This window comes from Aotus nancymaae, unplaced genomic scaffold (genome assembly GCF_030222135.1).
Source record: "Aotus nancymaae isolate 86718 unplaced genomic scaffold, 86718_ANA_hifiasm-v0.15.2.pri h1tg000041l, whole genome shotgun sequence".
Taxonomy (NCBI): domain Eukaryota; kingdom Metazoa; phylum Chordata; class Mammalia; order Primates; family Aotidae; genus Aotus; species Aotus nancymaae.
The window spans coordinates 29728839-29748851 of record NW_026988455.1 but is presented as its reverse complement, the minus strand read 5'-3'; the positions used below and the strand labels follow the sequence as shown (position 1 = coordinate 29748851).

Genomic DNA, 20013 nt, shown 5'->3' with positions numbered 1-20013 from the left:
GGAATATAAATCATTCTATTATAAAGACACATGCACGTGTATGTTCACTGAAGCACTATTCATAATAGCAGACATGGAATCAACCTAAATGCCCATCAATGGTAGACTAAATAAAGAAAACGTGGTACATATGCAGCATGGAATACTATGCAGCCATAAAAAAGAATGAGATTGTGTCCTCTGCAGAGATATGGATGGAGCTCAATGCCATTATCCTTAACAAACTAATGCAGAAACAAAACCAAATACTGCATGTTTCACTTATAAGTGGGAGCTAAATAATGAGAACATATGGACACATAGAGAGGAACAACACACACTGGGGCTTACCAGAGAGTGAGGGGTGGAAGGAGGGAAAAGATCAGGAAAAATAACAAATGGTTACTAGGCTTAATACATGGGTGATGAAATAATCTGTATAACAAACCACCATGATGCAAGTTTACCTATGTAACAAACCTACACATGTACCCCTGAACTTAAAAGTTAAAAAACAAAAACAAAAACAAAGGTAATGTGAATTACATATTCTGACAACCAATTTTTTCATATAGTTGTAAGAGAAATAAATAATTAGACTGTATTTGCAAATGTGGAACTTAATCATTAGAAATCTTCAAAATGAATTTTATTGTGTATCAGATTATTTTACAAGACAGAACACAGCTCTAAAATTATAAGAAAAAATATATTATTCTACATACAGAAGCTTCTTTAAATACAACTCATCTTTAATATATTAATAGGATCCTGTCAGTTTGCATTTTTTGTCTTCTTTCAAATCAGGAAAGAAGAAAAAGCAAGCATGAAAGTTTACAGAATTATCTTAGGAGTAGAGTGTGTACCATGTGTACCTACTTTTTCATTTGTATAACACTATCCCTTAAATCAATGGACAGAAATAAATTGGAATCAGTCCAAAAGTATGTTTTCCACCTTCAAACATGGAATTAATATTCAGTCTATATATGTAGTCATTTAAATTTTACTCTAAGAAATGATAATGGTTTGCAAGTAACTTTAAAAAAGTTCAGCCATCTGTTTTAACAACAGATTAATTCTGTGTTTGCATGCACAGTTGTTAAAGACTAAATTATTAATACAGAATTATTTAGATGTGATTTTTTTTTTTTTTTTTTTTTTTTGAGACGGAGTTTCACTCTTGTTACCCAGGCTGGAGTGCAATGGCGCGATCTCGGCTCACCGCAACCTCCGCCTCCTGGGTTCAGGCAATTCTCCTGCCTCAGCCTCCTGAGTAGCTGGGATTACAGGCACGCGCCACCATGCCCAGCTAATTTTTTGTATTTTTTTAGTAGAGACGGGGTTTCACCATGTGGACCAGGATGGTCTCAATCTCTTGACCTCGTGATCCACCCGCCTCGGCCTCCCAAAGTGCTGGGATTACAGGCGTGAGTCACCGCACCCGGCCCCTAGATGTGATTTTTTTTAAAGAGATGGATTTGTTTTCCTAGCCTGTCAAGCAAATGTCTGAAACCAAAAAAAAAAAAAAAAGGTCAGAAGCCATATATATATCTTTTAAAACTATTAGCTACTTTATTTTAGAATATATATATACTAAAGTGAAATCAAGAACCATCTGACCATAAAAAAAATTAATGGAATTACTAATAAGAACACATATCTAATAGAATGAAACTTTAAAATTACCTTAAAAAATAATTTAAATATTTTATTAGTATCTTTCTCAATGTTAAGAGAATTTTTTTAATACCACAATCTCCCAACTAAAATATTTGTAGAGGCTGTACTACAGTCTTTAAATAACAGGAACAAAAAAAACCAAAATCCCCAACACCAGGAAGTGTAGGCTACACTAACAAGAGAAGTATATTATCAGGTTACTCTTACCCATGAGTGTATCTAAAGAATCACAGTTCATTTCAAATCTCCATAATTCCAAAATACTATCAGACATCTTCTCAGGATAAGTTTTTAATAAAGTAAAATATAGAGTGGGAGATTAAACCACTTTTCTCTGAGATTTTAAGCTTGGCACACAGAAAGTAACCTTTGGTTCATTCACACATATACACAAATTAGGATGATAAGCCAAGTGATATTATGCTTCTTGCAAATAATCATATTTCTTTTCTATAATAATGCGTTTTATATCCTTATATAATGCCAGAATCATTACTGGCTTCACTCAAGACAAACCTAAGTGTTGTCCTTTAAATGGTTACGTCTCAAAAAAGACTTATTGATAAATATTAAAGTATTATTCTTAAAATCATCAGTGTTTTCTACAAGATGGCTACAATAAGACTTACCTCAGTCTTTTTACTAATGTGATCTGTAAATGAAAAAAAAAAGATGAGACTTCATTGAAGGAATTTAACATATAAAAGAAAAAAATTGAAAGAATTTCAAAATTATAATAGGAGTTACAGAAGTCACTTAAAGGGTTTTCTAGGATTCTCATTTACTTTTCTAGATTTAAGATGTTAAAAGTCAGTATACTATTACTAATTTACTCAGCTTAAGGATCAAGTCTTATTATCCTAGTAAATGCCACCCATATCAAGGGATATTACTGCATTTTAAGCATATGAGTTTCACATAATTTAGTTTTTTCGTTCCACATAATTTGGGAGGTTGTGGGGAGCAAGTCGAGGGGCCACAAATATGTCCAAAATCAAATCACAGGTTACTATAACTACAAAAAATGTTCAGATTACTGCTTTTGTGTAACACAAAGGTAGGATAGTAATTTGTGTCTTTTAAAACTATTCGCTATTTTATTTTAAAAACATGTATCATAGTGATTTGATAGTACTATGAAAAAATCCTAAAACCTGATATATATATTTATAGAATAAACACAAAAAATAACCCATAACAAATATATCTAGATGAAACAAATTATTGGCCTAGAAACAACACAGCATTTCTAGAAAGAAACTACCAAGAGCAGAATGAGGACAGACTAAGGGAATCTACACAGGTATAAGGTTGAAACTAAACTACAAATAAGGCCAGGGGCGATGCTTGAGGCGAGTGGACCACCTGAGGCCAGGAGTTTGACACCAGCCTGGACACATGGCAAAACCCCATCTGTACTAAAAATACAAAAAATTAGCTAGGCGTGGTGGCACACACCTGTAATCCAAAGTACTTGGGAGACTGAGGCATAAGAATCACTTGAACCAGGAGGCGGAGGGTACAGTGAGCCAAGATTGTGCTACTGCACTCCAGCCTGGGGGACAGAGCAAGACTCTGTCTCTAAGTAAATAAATAAAGTACAAATAGTGAGGAAGTATTCTTATTTAAATTGAAGATGATCAGGATATCTAATACTTAACAATGCTTCTTGTGTACAGAGAAGTTTTCTATTCTCAAGGACTAAAAATAATATAACTTTCTTACGACTGAGAATCAAAAAGTTGGTCCAGTTCTCTAAAGAATTTCTTGATCAGAATAGTGTCAAAAAAAAAATAGTGTCCATAAACACAGTAAATGCCAAAGTCATCAACTTCAGATCAAACTACCAAATCCTGGTAAGTTACACAGTCATTCTTCTAGCGTGTTCTATTTGGCATACAATGTGATGTCAGAACCCAAGAAAGAACCGCAACTGTGTTCATCATGACGTGCAAAAGCTGTGCAGCTTCTCTTTAATAACATACGAATGTTTTTCTCAATGGAGCTAATAAATTTACATACTAAAGAAATCAAATGTGGAAAATATGAGTTTTAGAAGGCATTCTTTCCATCTTTCTGCCTAGTTTTTAATAAAATATATTTCTTCTTTTTTTTAAGAGACAAGATCTCACGCTGTTGCCCAGGCTGGAATATAGTGGCATGTGCATAGCTCTCTGTAGCTAGCCTCTGGCTCCTAGCCTCAAGCAATCCTCCTGCCTTGGCCTCCCAAATCAATGGGATTCTAGGTATTGCCCACTGCATGTGGCCCAAAATAGATTCCTTAGGTGGGGTTTCAGTCTTGTTGCCCAGGCTGGAGTGCAATGGCACAATCTTGGCTCACTGCAACCTCTACCTCCTGGGTTCAAGCAATTCTCCTGCCTCAGTTTCCCGAGTAGCTTGGATTACAGGCATGCACCACTATGCCTGGTTAATTTTTCTGTACTTAGTAGAGATGGGGTTTCACCATGTTGGCCAGGCTGGTCTCAAACTCCTGACCTCAGGTGATCCACCCGCCTCAGCCTCCCAAAGTGCTGGGATTACAGGCATGAGCCACCTGGCCTATTTTTTTTTTTTTTTTAAAGACAAGTCTTGCTCTGTTGTCCCAGGAGGGAGTGCAGTGGCGCAATGTCGGCTCACTGCAACCTCTGCCTCCTGGGTTCAAGCGATTCTCCTACCCCAACCTCTGGAGTAGCTGGGATTATAGGCCTGGTAATTTTTATATTTTTAGTAGAGACAGGGTTTCATCATGTTGGCCAGTTTGGTCTCGAACTCCTAACCTCAAATGGATCTGCCTGCCTTGGTCCCTCAAAGTGCTGGGATTACAGGCATAAGCCACCTCATCCGGCCAAAATTTAGAAATTTTAATATGTATTTTTCTTTTAACCCCAAAGCAAAGCAACTTAATCACTGGAAGCCTATGTGTAAAAACCTTCTTGATCCTCAAAGGAAAACAATATAATCTTCTAAACATATTCTCCAATTTTCAAAGAAAGGCTTATTTCCGAAAACAGTATTTAGGTTCTTTTTGAAATTATTGCAATGGTAATATTTATCATCAAACAATGCCCACTGTACTAAGGCTGAATTCATATGAATCAAATAAAATGCTCTGTCAGTGAACAAACAGCTGTTCATATGGTGAGCAACTATTCTGACTGGTATAGACACAGCAGCGTTCAATAAAAGTTTCTGTGATGATAGTAATGATCTGTAGCTGGACTAACATGGAAGCCACTAGTCATATGTGGCTACTGAGCACTTGAAATATGGCTAATGCAATTAAAAACTACATTTTCATTTTAATTTTTATTTAAATTGCCACACATGAATAGTAGCTACCATACTGTACAGCAGACGCTAAGGATTTTTAGCATTTCCCACATTAAAAATAATGTGCTTTGTGGTTTGTCTTCAAAAGTTTAGTGGATAGTAAAATTCCTTCTGTCTTCTCCATTTGATAAAAAATACAAATGGGCCAGGCACGGTGGCTCAAGCCTGTAATCAAAACACTTTTAGAAGCTGAGGTGGGAGGATCACCTGAGGTCGGGAGTCAAAATTTCTGATTTTAAATTACTTTAAAATGCCAAATGGTTTTAGTTTATTTCAAACAGTTTTGTCCCTTCCAAAACTCATGTTGAAATTTAATTGCTGCCAGGCACAGTGGCTCATGCCTGTAATTCCAGCACTTTGGGAGGCTGAGGCTGGTGGATCTCCTGAGTTCAGAAGTTTGAGACCACCCAGGGCAACATGGTGAAATACAAAAATTTTGTAAAAAATACAAAAAATTAGCTGGGTGTGGTGGCGCGCACCTGTAGTCCCAGCTAATAGAGAGGCTGAGGCATGAGAATCGCTTGAGCCCCAGAGGCGGAGGTCGCAGTGAACTGCGACTGTGCCACTGCACTCCAGCTTGGGCTACAGAGTGAGACTCTGTCTTAAAAAAGAGAAGAAAGAAATTTAATTGCCATGCAACAATATTAAGAGGTGGGATCTTTAACAGGTAATTAGGCCCATGACAGCTCCATCCTCACAGGTGGCATTGGTTATTAAAGAGCAAATTTGGCACCCTCTTGCTCTCCCACCCTCTTGCTCTCACTCTTGCCCTCTCACCCTCTTGCTTTCACTCTTGCCATGTGATCACTTGTTAAGGCCCTCACCAGATGCTGGCATCTTAATATTGGACTTCCCAGCTTCCACAACTGTGAGCCAATAAATTTCCATTCATTATAAATAACCCAGTCTCAAGTACTCTACAACAGTACAAAACAAACTAAGACACAGGTTTACATTTTTTTAACATTCTACATGATACATAAACAACTTTTACTTTTTTAAAATTAGAAAGATATTTACAACTGAAGTATAAATAGATGTAGAATAGTTCTTTTAGCATAACAATACTGTATATATATTACCTTCCAAATGAAAATCTTTTAGTGATACTGTGAGAGGTTTGTCTTTTCCCTGATGATTTTTTCTTTTATCTTTTTTATTCATAACTTTGGACTGAGCTGAAGCATTTTCAGCATTTTCATACTCCTAAAAAGAATTACCAACAATAATTAAGTTCAGTTTACAAATTGTAAAATAAACTCATCAATAGGTAATATGTTTCTTTAAGTTTATTTTTTAAAGATAAAAGGCAAATAAAAAAATAAAATTTTGGCTAGCCAAATTGCATAAAGGGATACCTCTTTATGTATTTACTCTATCCTTACATCTTAAACATTAAAATAAAACAAACAAACAAAAAAGTCATACTTAGTTTGTAACCCTCCTCCTCATTGCTACCTTCTTCCTTTCAAGACCAAATTTAAGACCATAATCAGCAATTTCCTGTCTCAGCCCACTGAAATCTGGCTTCTGCCGGTCTCTGACACTAAAATTAAGGTCAACCTCCTATTTATTGCCAAATCCACAAACACACTATTTTTTTCAAGCATCTCTTGGTGTTCTTAATATATTTCTAACTACTGTTAAGTTTCCTTTGCTGGCTTCTTTTCTCAACCTTCTCAAAAATGTAGCTGTTGTTCACATTATCCCACTCTTACTCTGTTTTTTTATGCTTTATACCCACTGCTCTTCAATCTCAAAGTTTAAAGTTCTGCCAACAAACTATTTCTGTACAGACAGGCAACTGAACTGCAATGTTCAATAAGCATCTCCACACTAGATGTATTCTATCTTTCCATCTCACTACCCTGCCTTCCCCACTCTATCCTTTATGAAGTACCTTGTTATGCTGCCACCATCTACGCATCTAAGTTGGAAACCTCGGAGTATCCCTGCCTACTCTCCTATACACCTTATAGCCAATTAATTACTAGGTCTTGTTTAACTTATCTCCTGAAGATCTCTTAAATACATTCTCCCTTCCTTGTACATTCTGTCATTCCCCCATCTTCTTTTGCTTGAATACTGCAACAGTCTCTAATTTTTTTTTTTTTTTTTTTTTTTGAGACGGAGTTTCGCTCATTACCCAGGCTGGAGTGCAATGGCGCGATCTCGGCTCACCGCAACCTCCGCCTCCTGGGTTCAGGCAATTCTCCTGCCTCAGCCTCCTGAGTAGCTGGGATTACAGGCACGCACCACTGTGCCTAGCTAATTTTTTGTATTTTTAGTAGAGACGGGGTTTCACCATGTTGACTAGGATGGTCTCGATCTCTTGACCTCGTGATCCACCCGCCTCGGCCTCCCAAAGTGCTGGGATTACAGGCTTGAGCCACCGCGCCCGGCCCAACAGTCTCTAATTTTAGCTCCTCAATCCATCTTCTATACTGTTATACATGAGTTTCTAAAATAAAAACCCAAAATCAATCTAAAAGTTAAAATGATTAAACAGCTTTCTGCCAATGGACGTATAAAACCCAATCTCCTTGCTGAGTACATGAGGTAATTTATGTCCTACCCTTCTGGCTGTATCTCCAGAAGTTCTAGGTCCTTAAATGACAGTTTTTCAAATTATGCTATATTCTTTCATGGGTACACGTTATATACTTGCCACTCCTTCCTTCAGAATGCCTACTTTCCTCTTGTCTACCTCATGAACTTCTAATACAACTAATAAGACTCTTTTTTGAGAATCCTTTCCTGAAACTTATACTCAAAGGCAGTCAAAAGTCTTCTATTTGTCTGAATTTCCACTGCACTGAGAACATACATCTCTCAATACTATACACTATGTCTCCCTCCGCTAAACTCAAGGGGCACATTTTAGCTATTCAATAAATACTTGATGAATAACTGACAGAACAGAGTGGAAAATGCCATCCCAAACTTTAGTTATCTGTTATAAAAATCCTTAGGCTAAAACAATTGTATTAAGAGTTATTTTATTGGAATATTGACTTTTATCTCAATGACTACACATCAATATAATCACATCAAACTACCTATTGCATACAGAAAAAGTTCTTCCTTTCTCTTAGTCATTATTGTCTGCTAAAACCAATGATTTTGAGTACTGCACCTATGACTGCACAAATAACAATGGCTGGGAGCATGACATTTTATCAGCACTATTTACTCTACTTCTCCTCTAAGGATACAGGTGAACTTTCTAGCTTTAGAATCTAGACATACATCCATAAATCTAACAGCAAGAAGTCACCTTTGTATGATAATATTCTATTTTATAAATTTTATCTCCTAATTAAGCAAGACAAGATTACTTTTCCAGTGTAACCTGATAGTCCACTTAAATGATTAAATCATAGTAAAACTAGCTGTATCAATTTTTGTGATTTTTCTGCTTTGTCTAAATGTGTAACAATAATGGTTATAGTTCATTCTTCATCATTTGGCATAACAGAGAGAGAGATATGGAAAAGAAACACATATAATATACACAGCCCACTTTATTGACAATTTTTTTCCTTTTCCCTTGAACTATAAATATGTAGCAAAATCAATGCTGTGAATTTTTTTGTTAAGAAGGATCTCCCTTTGTTGCGCAGGCAGGAGTAGTACAATGGCATGATCATAGCTTACTGCATCCTCTAACTCCTGGGCTCGAGGGATTCTCCCACCTCAGTCTCCCAAGTACCTGGGACTACAGGCTCATATCAACCACCATGCCCAGCTAGTTTAAAATAAATAAATAAATATATACACACACACATACATATTTATTTTTAGAGATACGGTCTTGCTGTGTTAACCCAAGCTAGTCTCAAACTCCTAGCCTCAAGCAATCCTCCTTTATCAGCCTCCTGAGTTGCTGCTGTGAATTTTAATTATTTGCTTCTTTTCATTTTGGATGAAGACACTAATGTCCAAGAACATGGCCAAGAAGTCTTAAAGATGACCAGAGGCCATTTATGATCACCACTGAGTAATCACAGCTTAAACAAATTTTATGAACCAAAAAACAATCCCAATAAATGTTAAGGACTAAAATATTAAATGATATTAAGATAATGAATACTCACACAATTTAAATACAGAAACTGTAAACCAACACTTCTTTTTACTTAAATGCTCTACAATAACAAGCTATAAAATGCATTTTAACACACAACCTATTATCAAAGCTCAGTGACAAATGCTGAGTTTTCAAGGCCAAAATTTCAGAAATGGCCTATTCACGTGATTATAGTGCATCTCCAGCAGGGGGTCTCTTAATAAATGCCCCTGTAGTAGTAGCCATGTTAAAATTTTAAATCCACTTATTTCTATGTTCATTTAAAATGAAAATAATCGACCAGGTACAGTGGTTTACGCCTGTAGTCCCAGCACTTTGAGAGGCTGAGGTAAGTGGATCAGCAGAGCTCAGGAGTTAGAGTCCAGCCTGGCCAACATGGTGAAATCCCATCTCTACAAAAAAACAAAAATTAGCTGGGTGTGGTAGCTCACACCTCTAGTCCCAGCTACTCAAGAAGCTGAGATGTGAGAATCTCTTGAACCTAAAAGGCGGAGGTTGCAGTGAGCTGAGATCACGCCACTGCACTCCAGCCTGGGCGACAGAGTGAGACTCGGTCCCAAGAAAAAATAATACTAAAAATAAATTAAATTAATCGTTTTTTGTGAATTTTATTCTCTCTCTTTCCTTCATCTTAGGTGGGGAAAACTCCTTAACTAAACATTCCAAGTCACTGGACAAAGCTTAGTCCAGTTGTTTCTGTTCTCTCTCAAAACAAGAAGAAATCCTATTATAAACATGTCTTGGTAATATTTTATTACAATAATTAATTTTTGGACAAATTTTATTAAAAATTTTATGTAAAATTCAAGTACGTTGGTTTTAACCTTTCACCAGTTAAACTTCTAAAATATCAACATCAGTAAGTATGTAAATACCTTTTTGTGTTCTTCATATTCTAATTTACTTAGCAACAATGCCTTCTCAAGATCTGCTTCAAACATTTCAGATGTCAGCTAAAAAAAAAGTTTCACAATAAACAGACAGTATCATTACATCACACGAGCAAAATAACCATACACATGACTACATATAGAGGAAAAGAAAGCAAATACATTTTTAAAAATATGGAGTCTCCAAAGTTATCTTAACTGCGCCAAACTAGGAAGCCTATATTCTATAGAAGATATCAAAATACAAACTTCTAATTTTGAGGTTTCTATTTTTCCTCTTCATTGTTAATTATCTGTTGTATATGACATAACCTTACTTTTTACCTTAATACAAAAAATCTTATCAAACAGTTGGCACTGTAATAGATGTCAAAGACAACATTCAGTTTAGGACACCAAAAGTTATGAGTGATTATTACTCAAAAATATAATACTTAAAAATAACTCAACAAGAATTATTAAATACAATATGCCATTTCCCGAATTTAGAAAACAACCACAGGTACCGAATAAGGTTGCCAAATATCCTGGTATAAGGCGTTACAGAATAATTGTTTATAGTGCATCTTTTTACTCTTAAAATGATAATATGGTTGCTTTACCTTTAAGTCATCTAATAAAGATCATTTAATTTGTGATCTCTATTTGTTTATTTTTCACCAATCTCACCTAACTTCTTACAATCTAGCTTCCACCACCCTCCAATCAAATTAATCTCTACGACTTACTTTTCCTAATTATCAAACAAAATGCTGCAGTAGCTGGATGGGACTTTGGGTTTCCACTACTGGGGATAAGGTGAGTGTGTTTGCAGCTGTATGTAAGATAGCTGCAACATGACATGGGTAAGCATCCTGGATTTGTGTACATGTATGTATCTATGTGTATAAGACAACAAAAGCATAACTTTAGTGGATACCTCTTGTTTTTATCTGTCCAGAATCCCTTCCTTGATTCATTTAAATAACTACACTTCATTCCAAAGTCCCATGGTTTCAGCAGAATAACCAGTCACATAATTCTGTATACTAAGCACTACCATACCACACAAACACACAAGCTATCATCACCAATGACAAAAGGTGGAGGCAAGTCATCCAACTCTTTTTTTTTCTTTTTTTTTCGCTCTCCCAGGAATTAAATTTTGAGAACAAAGAAAAAGCAAGGGGGATTTATTAGCTGATGATAACCTTCAAAAAGTGACATCTACTAGCTCATACCTCTGAGCACTCCCAAATCCCTTGGTTTCCAACTTTCCCATGACCTAATTTTTTAGTTTTTAATTCAAATCTGGGAATCACTCAGTATCCTTCAAAAAATTTTCTTGCCTAAGTTAATCATATCTGTTTCTACTGCTTAATGATTTTTAAAATCTAAACTAAAATAGAAACCAACTCCAAAAAGAAGTGATCTGTTTCAAAGAAATACCCTAAAAACTAGAAAAATGTTAATACTGGACACTATGAACTAAACCTTTCATTTCTAAACAAAGTCATCCCTTTGAAAACATCTCATCTAATCTTATGGTGAGACAATAAGAAGAAAGGAAAAAAGATTAAGTTTACACAGAAAAACATTAACTCAGAAAAACACAATTAGAATTAAAATGGTAAATAACGGTATTTAGGACTAGAAAAATCAGATTAAATCCAGTGTAAAGTATATATTCTTTATGGAATAACTGAAAAGAATTGAAGAATTAATTTAAATTAGTAATTAGCAGGAAAAAGTAATAAATTAATCTTTTAGACATATATTTATTATGTACATGGGTATTCAACAGTTATAAGGTAAAAGGAAGTTTACGTCAATTTATCCACCTAACCTCAAAGCAAACTGATGAAAAATGTTTCACTGTAATTAAAGGATAGCAGTCAGCTGAGCGCAATGGCCACACGCCTTTAATCCCAGCACCTTGGGAGGTCAAGGTAGGCAGATCATGAGGTCAAGAGATCGAGACCATCCTGGCCAACAAGGTGAAACCTGTCTCTATTTTAAAAATAGAAAAATTAGCTGGGCGTGGTGGCAAGCACCTGTAGTCCCAGCTACTTGGGAGGCTGAAGCAGGAGGATTGCTTGAACCCAGGAGGTGGAGGTTGCAGTGAGCCAAGTTCACACCATTGCATTCTAGCCTGGTGACTGGCAACACAGCGAGACTCCGTTAACAACAACAAAAAAAAAGTAACAAAACTAGGCTGGCACGGTGGCCTATGCCTGTAATCCCAGTACTTTAGGAAGCCAAGCTGGGCAGATCACCTGAGGTCAGGAGTTCAAGATCAGCCTGGCCAACATGATGAAACCCCGTGTCTACTAAAAGTACAAAAAAAAAAACAGCCTGGCGTGGTGGTGCATATGCACCATACGAGGCAGGACAATTGCTTGAACCTGGAGGTGGAGGTTGCAGTGAGCTCAGATTGGGCCACTGCGCTACAGCTCGGGTGACAGAGTGGGACTCTGTCTAAAAAAAAAAAAAAAAAGTAACAAAGCTACTTAAGTTTATTCTGAACAAAGTTGGTTCAATTTGCCACTAAACTTTTAATCCCTATTGATGACATTTATTAATTATAGAAAGGGCATTTGAGATTATTTCTAATATGTCACACAGTCTGATGATATTCCAAAAATAAGTTACTGGGCAGATCAGGTCAGGAAGTTGAAAGTCTTGCTCGATGTTATTTTTATTTTTCATCATATTAACTCACAGAATTTAAATATTAAGGCAGCTCATTCTAATAGCATCAAAAAAACTGAATGAAATAGAAATATTAAGTAAAAAAATATGGCCCTCCAAGCAGTTAATTCTAACTGTAGCAGTTCAGACTTTAAATTTACCTTTTAATTATTAACACAAACTAGCATAGGAGAAGACGCAAGTAGGCAAAAATGATTTAAATTTAAGCTTTTCAAAACTAGAACAAATCTTCCAAAAATTTCACTGCATGATCAATCAGCCACTAAAGATTCACTTAGAGTCTTCTAGGGTCTGTGCCCTCCCTGCCTATGGAGCTTAATTTAAAGAAGCAGCATAAATTTGGCTTTTGCCCTTGAAGAATTCCTACCCAGTTGAGAATGTAAGATAAACATGTATGAACTACAGAAAATAGAATAAGACATTAAAAGAGCTACAAAAGTTCAGAGAAAGATTAACAACAAAGGTAATTCAGAGATATAGACAAAAATCAATTTAAGTTGGTATTTAAATATAGATACAATTTGGATAGGCAGAAATAGAATTGCAAGAAGAGCAAGCCACATTATAATGTTAATGTTATCATATTAAAAATAGATATGCTAGGGGATACTAAGAAAAGTCATTCTGACAAAAAGTGATTTTAAACATTACAAGAGAAAGATGTGGAAAAAACACAGGAATTGGGAGATCATAGAAATGAATAATTCAAATTCCTATTCCACCCATGCTAGCTGTGATTTTGAACAAGTTTTATTAACTTCTGTGAATCTCAGAACAGTTAAAAATGACATTAAAATATCAACTGTACAAGGTAGTTTTGAGAATTTAAAGTGGTAATATGTATGAAGTGCTTAGCACATTTCCTGGCATAAAACCAGTACTAAGTGAATTAGAGTTACATTCCCATGTTGGAGAATAGTAGAAAATACAATTGCTTAGGGCAGCATTAAGTTCCAGACACTGCCTAAACTTTAAGGACATAAGGCAGATAAAAGAGGAATGCTAATACCAAATAAAAGTAATTTTTAAGATATAAACTGGAATATCAGAAGAAGGAGAACCTAGAATGAATGTGTCTGACGAAGCCATTGTAATCTCCTACAGCATATGGGCACCTGGACCAAAATGTAGCAGTGTAGAAAATAAAGAAGGTTATATCTTAGAAGAGATTGATCAAGTTTTGGAACACTAACTATATGAAAAGTGTGAAAGAATCAAAGATAAGGTTTTTGACCTTAGATAATAGGGAGAATGGTAGCCCAAGACTAATACATCAGAAAAGAGAAAGGAAACATGATTTGAAATTCTCTAAACATATCCTTATTCTCTGTCAGAGACTGCTATAAATGTAGCTGACAATCTACTTAATCAGTAAATGTACAGGTAAAAGAGAGAGAGACAGAGACTGGGTCTCTAAGACTGGCTCCAGGCAATAAAATGAAAATAAAACCATACTTTTAAAAAAGTACCTTGTTTAACTTTGCAAATGTTAAGTTCCTTATTACCTTCTTTTTATTTCTGGGAGGAGGAGGAAAGGAAGAAAAAGAGGAAATAGTAGGCACTAAAATGCCTACAGAATTCAAGAAGATACTTACATGTCCCTAAGATGGAGTACTTCAGATCCCCTTCCTCTTGACTTCCTCATTGCCTCCTACTCCCCATCTAGTAGTAAAACTTTTTTTTTCTATTTAAGCAAATCTATAGCTCAATCAGTTAAACAGTATGAAGAACCAATGAAAAACCAAAAGGACAGTAAATATTTTGGTACAAAGATTTTTTAAAAAATTAATTTGTAAGTCTAAGTACCATTACATTTTTCCCCATTTACATCCAAACAAAACAAATTGCAAATGAATAGTGTTCAATTCTCATAGTAAACATGGAAATATATTATTATAAAACAAAAGAGATAACCATTCTGAAGACATCCAACACTTGCAGCCAACCGATTAGACATAACAGCAGTAGTGCATTGTGGTCCTCTAACTCAGCGATTTTCAAAGTGTAGACTACATATCTTTCAGCAATTTGGAAGGGAGGATTATTTTCCCAGAAATCTTAACAGTAGTCTTATTGAACATAATTATTTTAAAGGTTGTCAGAGTTCTACAAATACTATATATATCATTCACATTCATTACCACATTCAGTTCATCTCAGCTAATGTGTCTTTTGAGTGCTGCTTGCATTTACTAAGTCTGCATTTTTGTTGTATGCTTTATCGTATCTCCCAGCGATAAAAATGGTTCAATAAGTCACGAAAGAATTAAAAGTAGTAATGAAAATAGAACTGTAAATAATGCAACTTATAAAAACACAATAAATTTTGAAATTAACAGGACTCCAATACAGTGAATATAGACTATAAATGTGTATGTATTAGGATGAGAGTGATGTCACAAAAGCAGCAGAAAAGGAAAGTTATAAATAGAAAATTAAGATAATGAATATTTAAATTTTTAACTTACTGACTCATCAATCTATTTGCTCCTAGCTACCTGCCATGAAATCTGGTCAGAAGACTGGGTGTTGTGGCTCACGCCTATAATCCCAGCACTTTGGGAGGCTGAGGTTGGTGGATTGCTTGAGACCAGGAGTTCAAGACCAGCCTGGGCAACATGGCAAAACCCCATCTCTACTAAAAATACAAAAAATTAGCCAGCCATGGTGGAGCATGCCTGTAGTCCCAGCTACCTGGGAGGCTGAGGTGGGAGAAACATCTGAGCATGGGAGTCGAGGCTGCAGTTAGCCATGATCATGCCACTGCACCCCAGCCTGGACGATGGGAGTGAGACTCTGTCTCAAAAAATATATAAAAATTAAAAAAGAAAGAAACTTGGTAACCAATGGCCTGAAGACATCACAGTTTTTGTTTCACTTTCAAACAAAGCCTAGGGACCTGCAGGAGTCTTTTCAGAACAAGTACTAAATAATGCTTTCCAGCACAAAAGTGATGAATTTTCTTGCTAAAGAGCCAAAAATACAATGGATTTATTTGAATTTACATTCCTTATAAGGAAATCAGGTACAAGTCAAACTACTGCCAATGGATTTATTATACCAGCCACAAAGTTAGTGATAAATATTATACTCACAAACAAAACCAGAACAAGCTATTGGAAAAATACCTTTATCAAATGAACTGAAGGATGTCAGGTGAGAGAGAACTTTCTATTATGCACAGGCTAACAGACATTTCACTTTAGAGGGAGAAAAATACCAGTGATGTGCAGAGTTTGAATCAATACAGTAACAGGAAGAAACACACAATAAAATTTGGTCTGTTCATCATTGAAACCCTTAAGAAGAGATTTTTCTATTTAGTTAATTTTTGAGTCATGACTTTTAAAAAAAGATACACTGCCCATTCAGTATATTGGCTGTGGGTTTGTCATAGACGGCTTTTATTATTTTGAGATACATTCCATTGATACCTAGTTTATTCAGAGTTTTTAGCATAACGGGCTGCTGAATTTTGCCGAAGGCCTTCCCTGCATCTATTGAAATGATCATGTGGTTTTTGTCTTTGGTTCTGTTTATGTGATGGATTATGTTTATAGATTTGCGTATGTTGAACCAGCCTTGCATCCCCAGGATGAAGCCTACTTGATTGTGATGGATAATCTTTTTGATGTGCTTTTGCATTCAATTTGCCAGTATTTTATTGAAGATTTTTGCATCTATGTTCATCATGGATATTGGCTTGAATTTTTCTTATTTAGTTGCGTCTCTGCCAGGTTTTGGTATCAGAATGATGTTGGTCTCATAAATGAGTTAGGGAATATTCCCTCTTTTTGTATTGTTTGGAATAGCTTCAGAAGGAATGGTACCAGCTCCTCTTTGTAAGTCTGGTAGAATTCGGCTATGAACTCATCTAGACCTGGATTTTTTTTTTGGTTGGTAGGCTATTAATTGCTGCCTCAACTTCAGACCTTGTTATTAGTCTATTCAGGGATTCAACTTCTTCCTGGTTTAGTCTTTGAAGGGTGTAAGGGTGCAGGAATTTATCCATTTCTTCTAGATTTACTGGTTTATGTGTATAGAGTAGTTTTTAGTAATCTCTGTATTCCCTTTGAAAACTGGCACTAGACAAGGGTTCCTTCTCTCACCATTCCTATTCAATGCAGTATTGGAAGTTCTAGCCAGAGCAATCAGGTAAGAAAAGGAAATAAAGAGTATTCGATTAGGAAAAGAGGAAGTCAAATTGTCTCTGTTTGCATATGATATGATTGTATATTTACAAGACCCCATCGTCTCAGCCCAAAATCTCCTTAAGATTATAAGCAACTTCAGCAAAGTCTCCGGATACAAAATCAATGTGCAGAAATCACAAGCATTCCTATACGCTGATAAAAGACAAACAGAGAGCCAAATCATGAGTGAACTCCCATTCACAATTGCTACAAAGAGAATGAAATACCTAGGAATACAACTAACAAAGGACATGAAGGACCTCTTCAAGGAGAACTACAAACCACTGCTCAACAAAATGAGAGGACACAAACAGATGGAAAAACATTCCATGCTCACGGTTAGGAAGAATCAATATTGTGAAAATGGCCATACTGCTCAAAGTAATTTATAGATTCAATGCTATCCTCATCAAACTAGCATTGACCTCCTTCACAGAACTGGAAAAAAACCACCTTAAACTTCACATGGAACCAAAAAAGAGCCCGCTTGGCCAAGACAATCCTAAGCAAAAAGAACAAAGCTGGAAGCATCACACTACCTGATGTCAAACTATACTATAAGGCTACAGTAATCAAAAGAGCATGGTACTGGTACCAAAACAGAGATATAGACCAATGGAACTGAACAGAGGCCTTGGAAGTAATGCCACACATCTACAACCATCTGATCTTTGACAAACCTAACAAAAACAAGCAATGGGGAAAGGATTCCCTGTTTAATCAATGGTGTTGGGAAAAGTGGCTAAACGTGCAGAAAGCAGAAACTGGACCCCTTCCTGACACCTTACACTAAAATTAACTCCAGATGGATTAAAGATTTAAACATAAGACCTAGCACCATAAAAACCCTAGAAGAAAACCTAGGCAATACCATTCAGGACATAGGCATAGGCAAGGACTTCATGGCTAAAACATCAAAAGCAATGGCAACAAAAGCCAAAATAGACAAATGGGATCTAATTAAACTTAAGAGCTTCTGCACAGCAAAAGAAACAATCATTAGGGGGACGGAGGCAGCAAACCACATTGCCATGTGTGTACCTATGCAACAATCCTGCATGATCTGCACATGTACCCCAGAACCTAAAGTACAATTAAAAAAAAAAAAAAACAATCATTAAAGTGAACTGGCAACCAACAGAATGGGAAAAAATATTTGCAAGCTACCCATCTGACAAAGGGCTAATATCCAGAATCTACAAAGAACGAAAACAGATGTACAAGAAAAAAACAACCCCATGTAAAAGCGGGTGAAGGATATGAACAAGTACTTTTCAAAAGAAGAGATTTATGCGGCCAAAAAACATATGAAAAGATGCTCATCATCAGTGGTCATTAAAGAAATGCAAATCAAAACCACATTGAGATGCCATCTCATGTCAGTTAGAACGGCGATCATTAAAAAATCTGGAGACTTGAAGCAGCAGCTTCTCCACTCCTTCTGGAATCTCTCTCTGGTTCAGCCCGCCTGCCTCCACTCCCGCCTCCACCATGTCCATCAGGGTGACCCAGAAGTCCTACAAGGTGTCCACCTCTGGCCCCAGGGCCTTCAGCAGCCGCTGCTGCATGAGTGGGCCTGGTGCCCGCTTGAGCTCCCAAGTGAGCAGCAGTGACTTCTGGGGTGGCCTGGGTGCAGGCTATGCTGGGACCAGCAGCATAGGCATGGGAGGCATCACCACCGTCACCATCAACCAGAGCCTGCTGAACCCCATTAAGGTGGATGTGGACCCCAACATCCAGGCCGTGAGTACCCAGGAGAAGGAGCAGATCAAGACCCTCAACAACAAGTTTGCTTCCTTCACTGACAAGGTGCGGTTCCTGGAGCAGCAGAACAAGATGCTGGAGGCCAAGTGGAGCCTCCTGCGGCAGCAGAAAATGGCTAGGAGCAACATGGACAACATGTTAGAGAGCTACATCAACAACCTGAGGCGGCAGCTGGAGACGCTGGGCCAGGAGAAGCTGAAGCTGGAGGTGGAGCTTGGCAACATGCAGGGGCTGGTGGAGGGCTTCAAGAACAAGTATGAAGAAGAGATCAGTAAGTGTACAGAGATGGAGAATGAATTTGTCCTCATCAAGAAGGATGTGGATGAAGCTTACATGAACAAGGTAGAGCAGAAGTCTCGCCTGCAAGGACTGACTGATGAGATCAACTTCCTCAGGCAGCTGTATGAAGAGGAGATCCGGGAGCTGCAGTCCCAGATCTCCGACACGTCTGTGGTGCTGTCCATGGACAACATCCGCTCCCTGGACATGGATAGCATCATCGCTGAGGTCAAGGCGGCAGTACGAGGAGATCGCCAATCGCAGCTGGGCTGAGGCGGACAGCGTATACCAGATCAAGTATGAGGAGCTGCAGATGCTGGCTGGGAAGCACGGGGATGACCTGCGGCATACGAAGACTGAGATCTCCGAGATGAACCGGAACATCAGCTGGCTCTAGGCTGAGATCGAGGGCCTCAAAGGCCAGAGGGCTTCCCTGGAGGCCGCCATTTTAGATGCTGAGGACCGTGGGAACCGGGCAGTCAAGGATGCTCATACCAAGCAAAAGGAGCTGGAGGATGCCCTGCAGCAGGCCAAGCAGGACATGGCATGGCAGCTGCCTGAGTACCAGGAGCTGATGAACATCAAACTGGCCCTGGACATCGAGATCGCCACCTACCGCAAGCTACTGGAGGGCGAGGAGAGCCGGCTGGAGTCTGGGATACAGAACATGAGTATCCACACGAAGACCACCAGCGGCTATGCAGGTGGTCTGAGCTCTGCCTATGGGGGCTTCACAAGCCCCAGCCTCAGCTACGGCCTGGGCTCCAGCTTTGGCTCTGGCGTGGGCTCCTGCTCCATCAGCCACACCAGCTCCACCAAGGCTGTGGTTGTGAAGAAGATTGAGACCCACGATGGGAGGCTGGTGTCTTGAGTCCTCTGATATCCTGTCGAAGTGAACAGCTGCAACAGCCCCTCCCAGCCTGCCCCTCCTGAGGCTGCCCCAGAGCCCGGGAGGGATGCCGCTGTGCAGGGGAGCACAGGGAACAGGAGACCCACCCGACGCTCAGCCCTAGTCCTCAGCCCACCCTCGGGGAGTTTACTGCCTGAGGACCCCCCTTGCCCATGCCTCTAGCTGCAAAACAATTCAATTGCTCTTTTTTTTTTTTTGGTCAAA

The 20013-nt window shown here is 37.8% G+C and overlaps 1 protein-coding gene across 4 annotated transcripts in view; it reads right to left on the bottom strand.

Annotated features, from left to right (window-relative positions):
* The window catches only part of GKAP1 (G kinase anchoring protein 1), an 81266-nt gene that overhangs the window by 34860 nt on the left and 26393 nt on the right, over nucleotides 1-20013 (bottom strand). For 3 of the 4 annotated variants that reach the window (XM_012472148.2, XM_012472147.2, XM_064361618.1), the window contains exons 5-7: nucleotides 9958-10035; nucleotides 6075-6198; nucleotides 2292-2314 (exon numbers count right to left, since the gene is read on the bottom strand). The exons of the other annotated variant lie outside the window; for it this stretch is intronic. In XM_012472148.2, the coding sequence (XP_012327571.1) occupies nucleotides 2292-2314; nucleotides 6075-6198; nucleotides 9958-10035 (225 nt within the window). The remainder of the gene's footprint in view (nucleotides 1-2291; nucleotides 2315-6074; nucleotides 6199-9957; nucleotides 10036-20013) is intronic. 4 annotated transcript variants of the gene reach the window in all.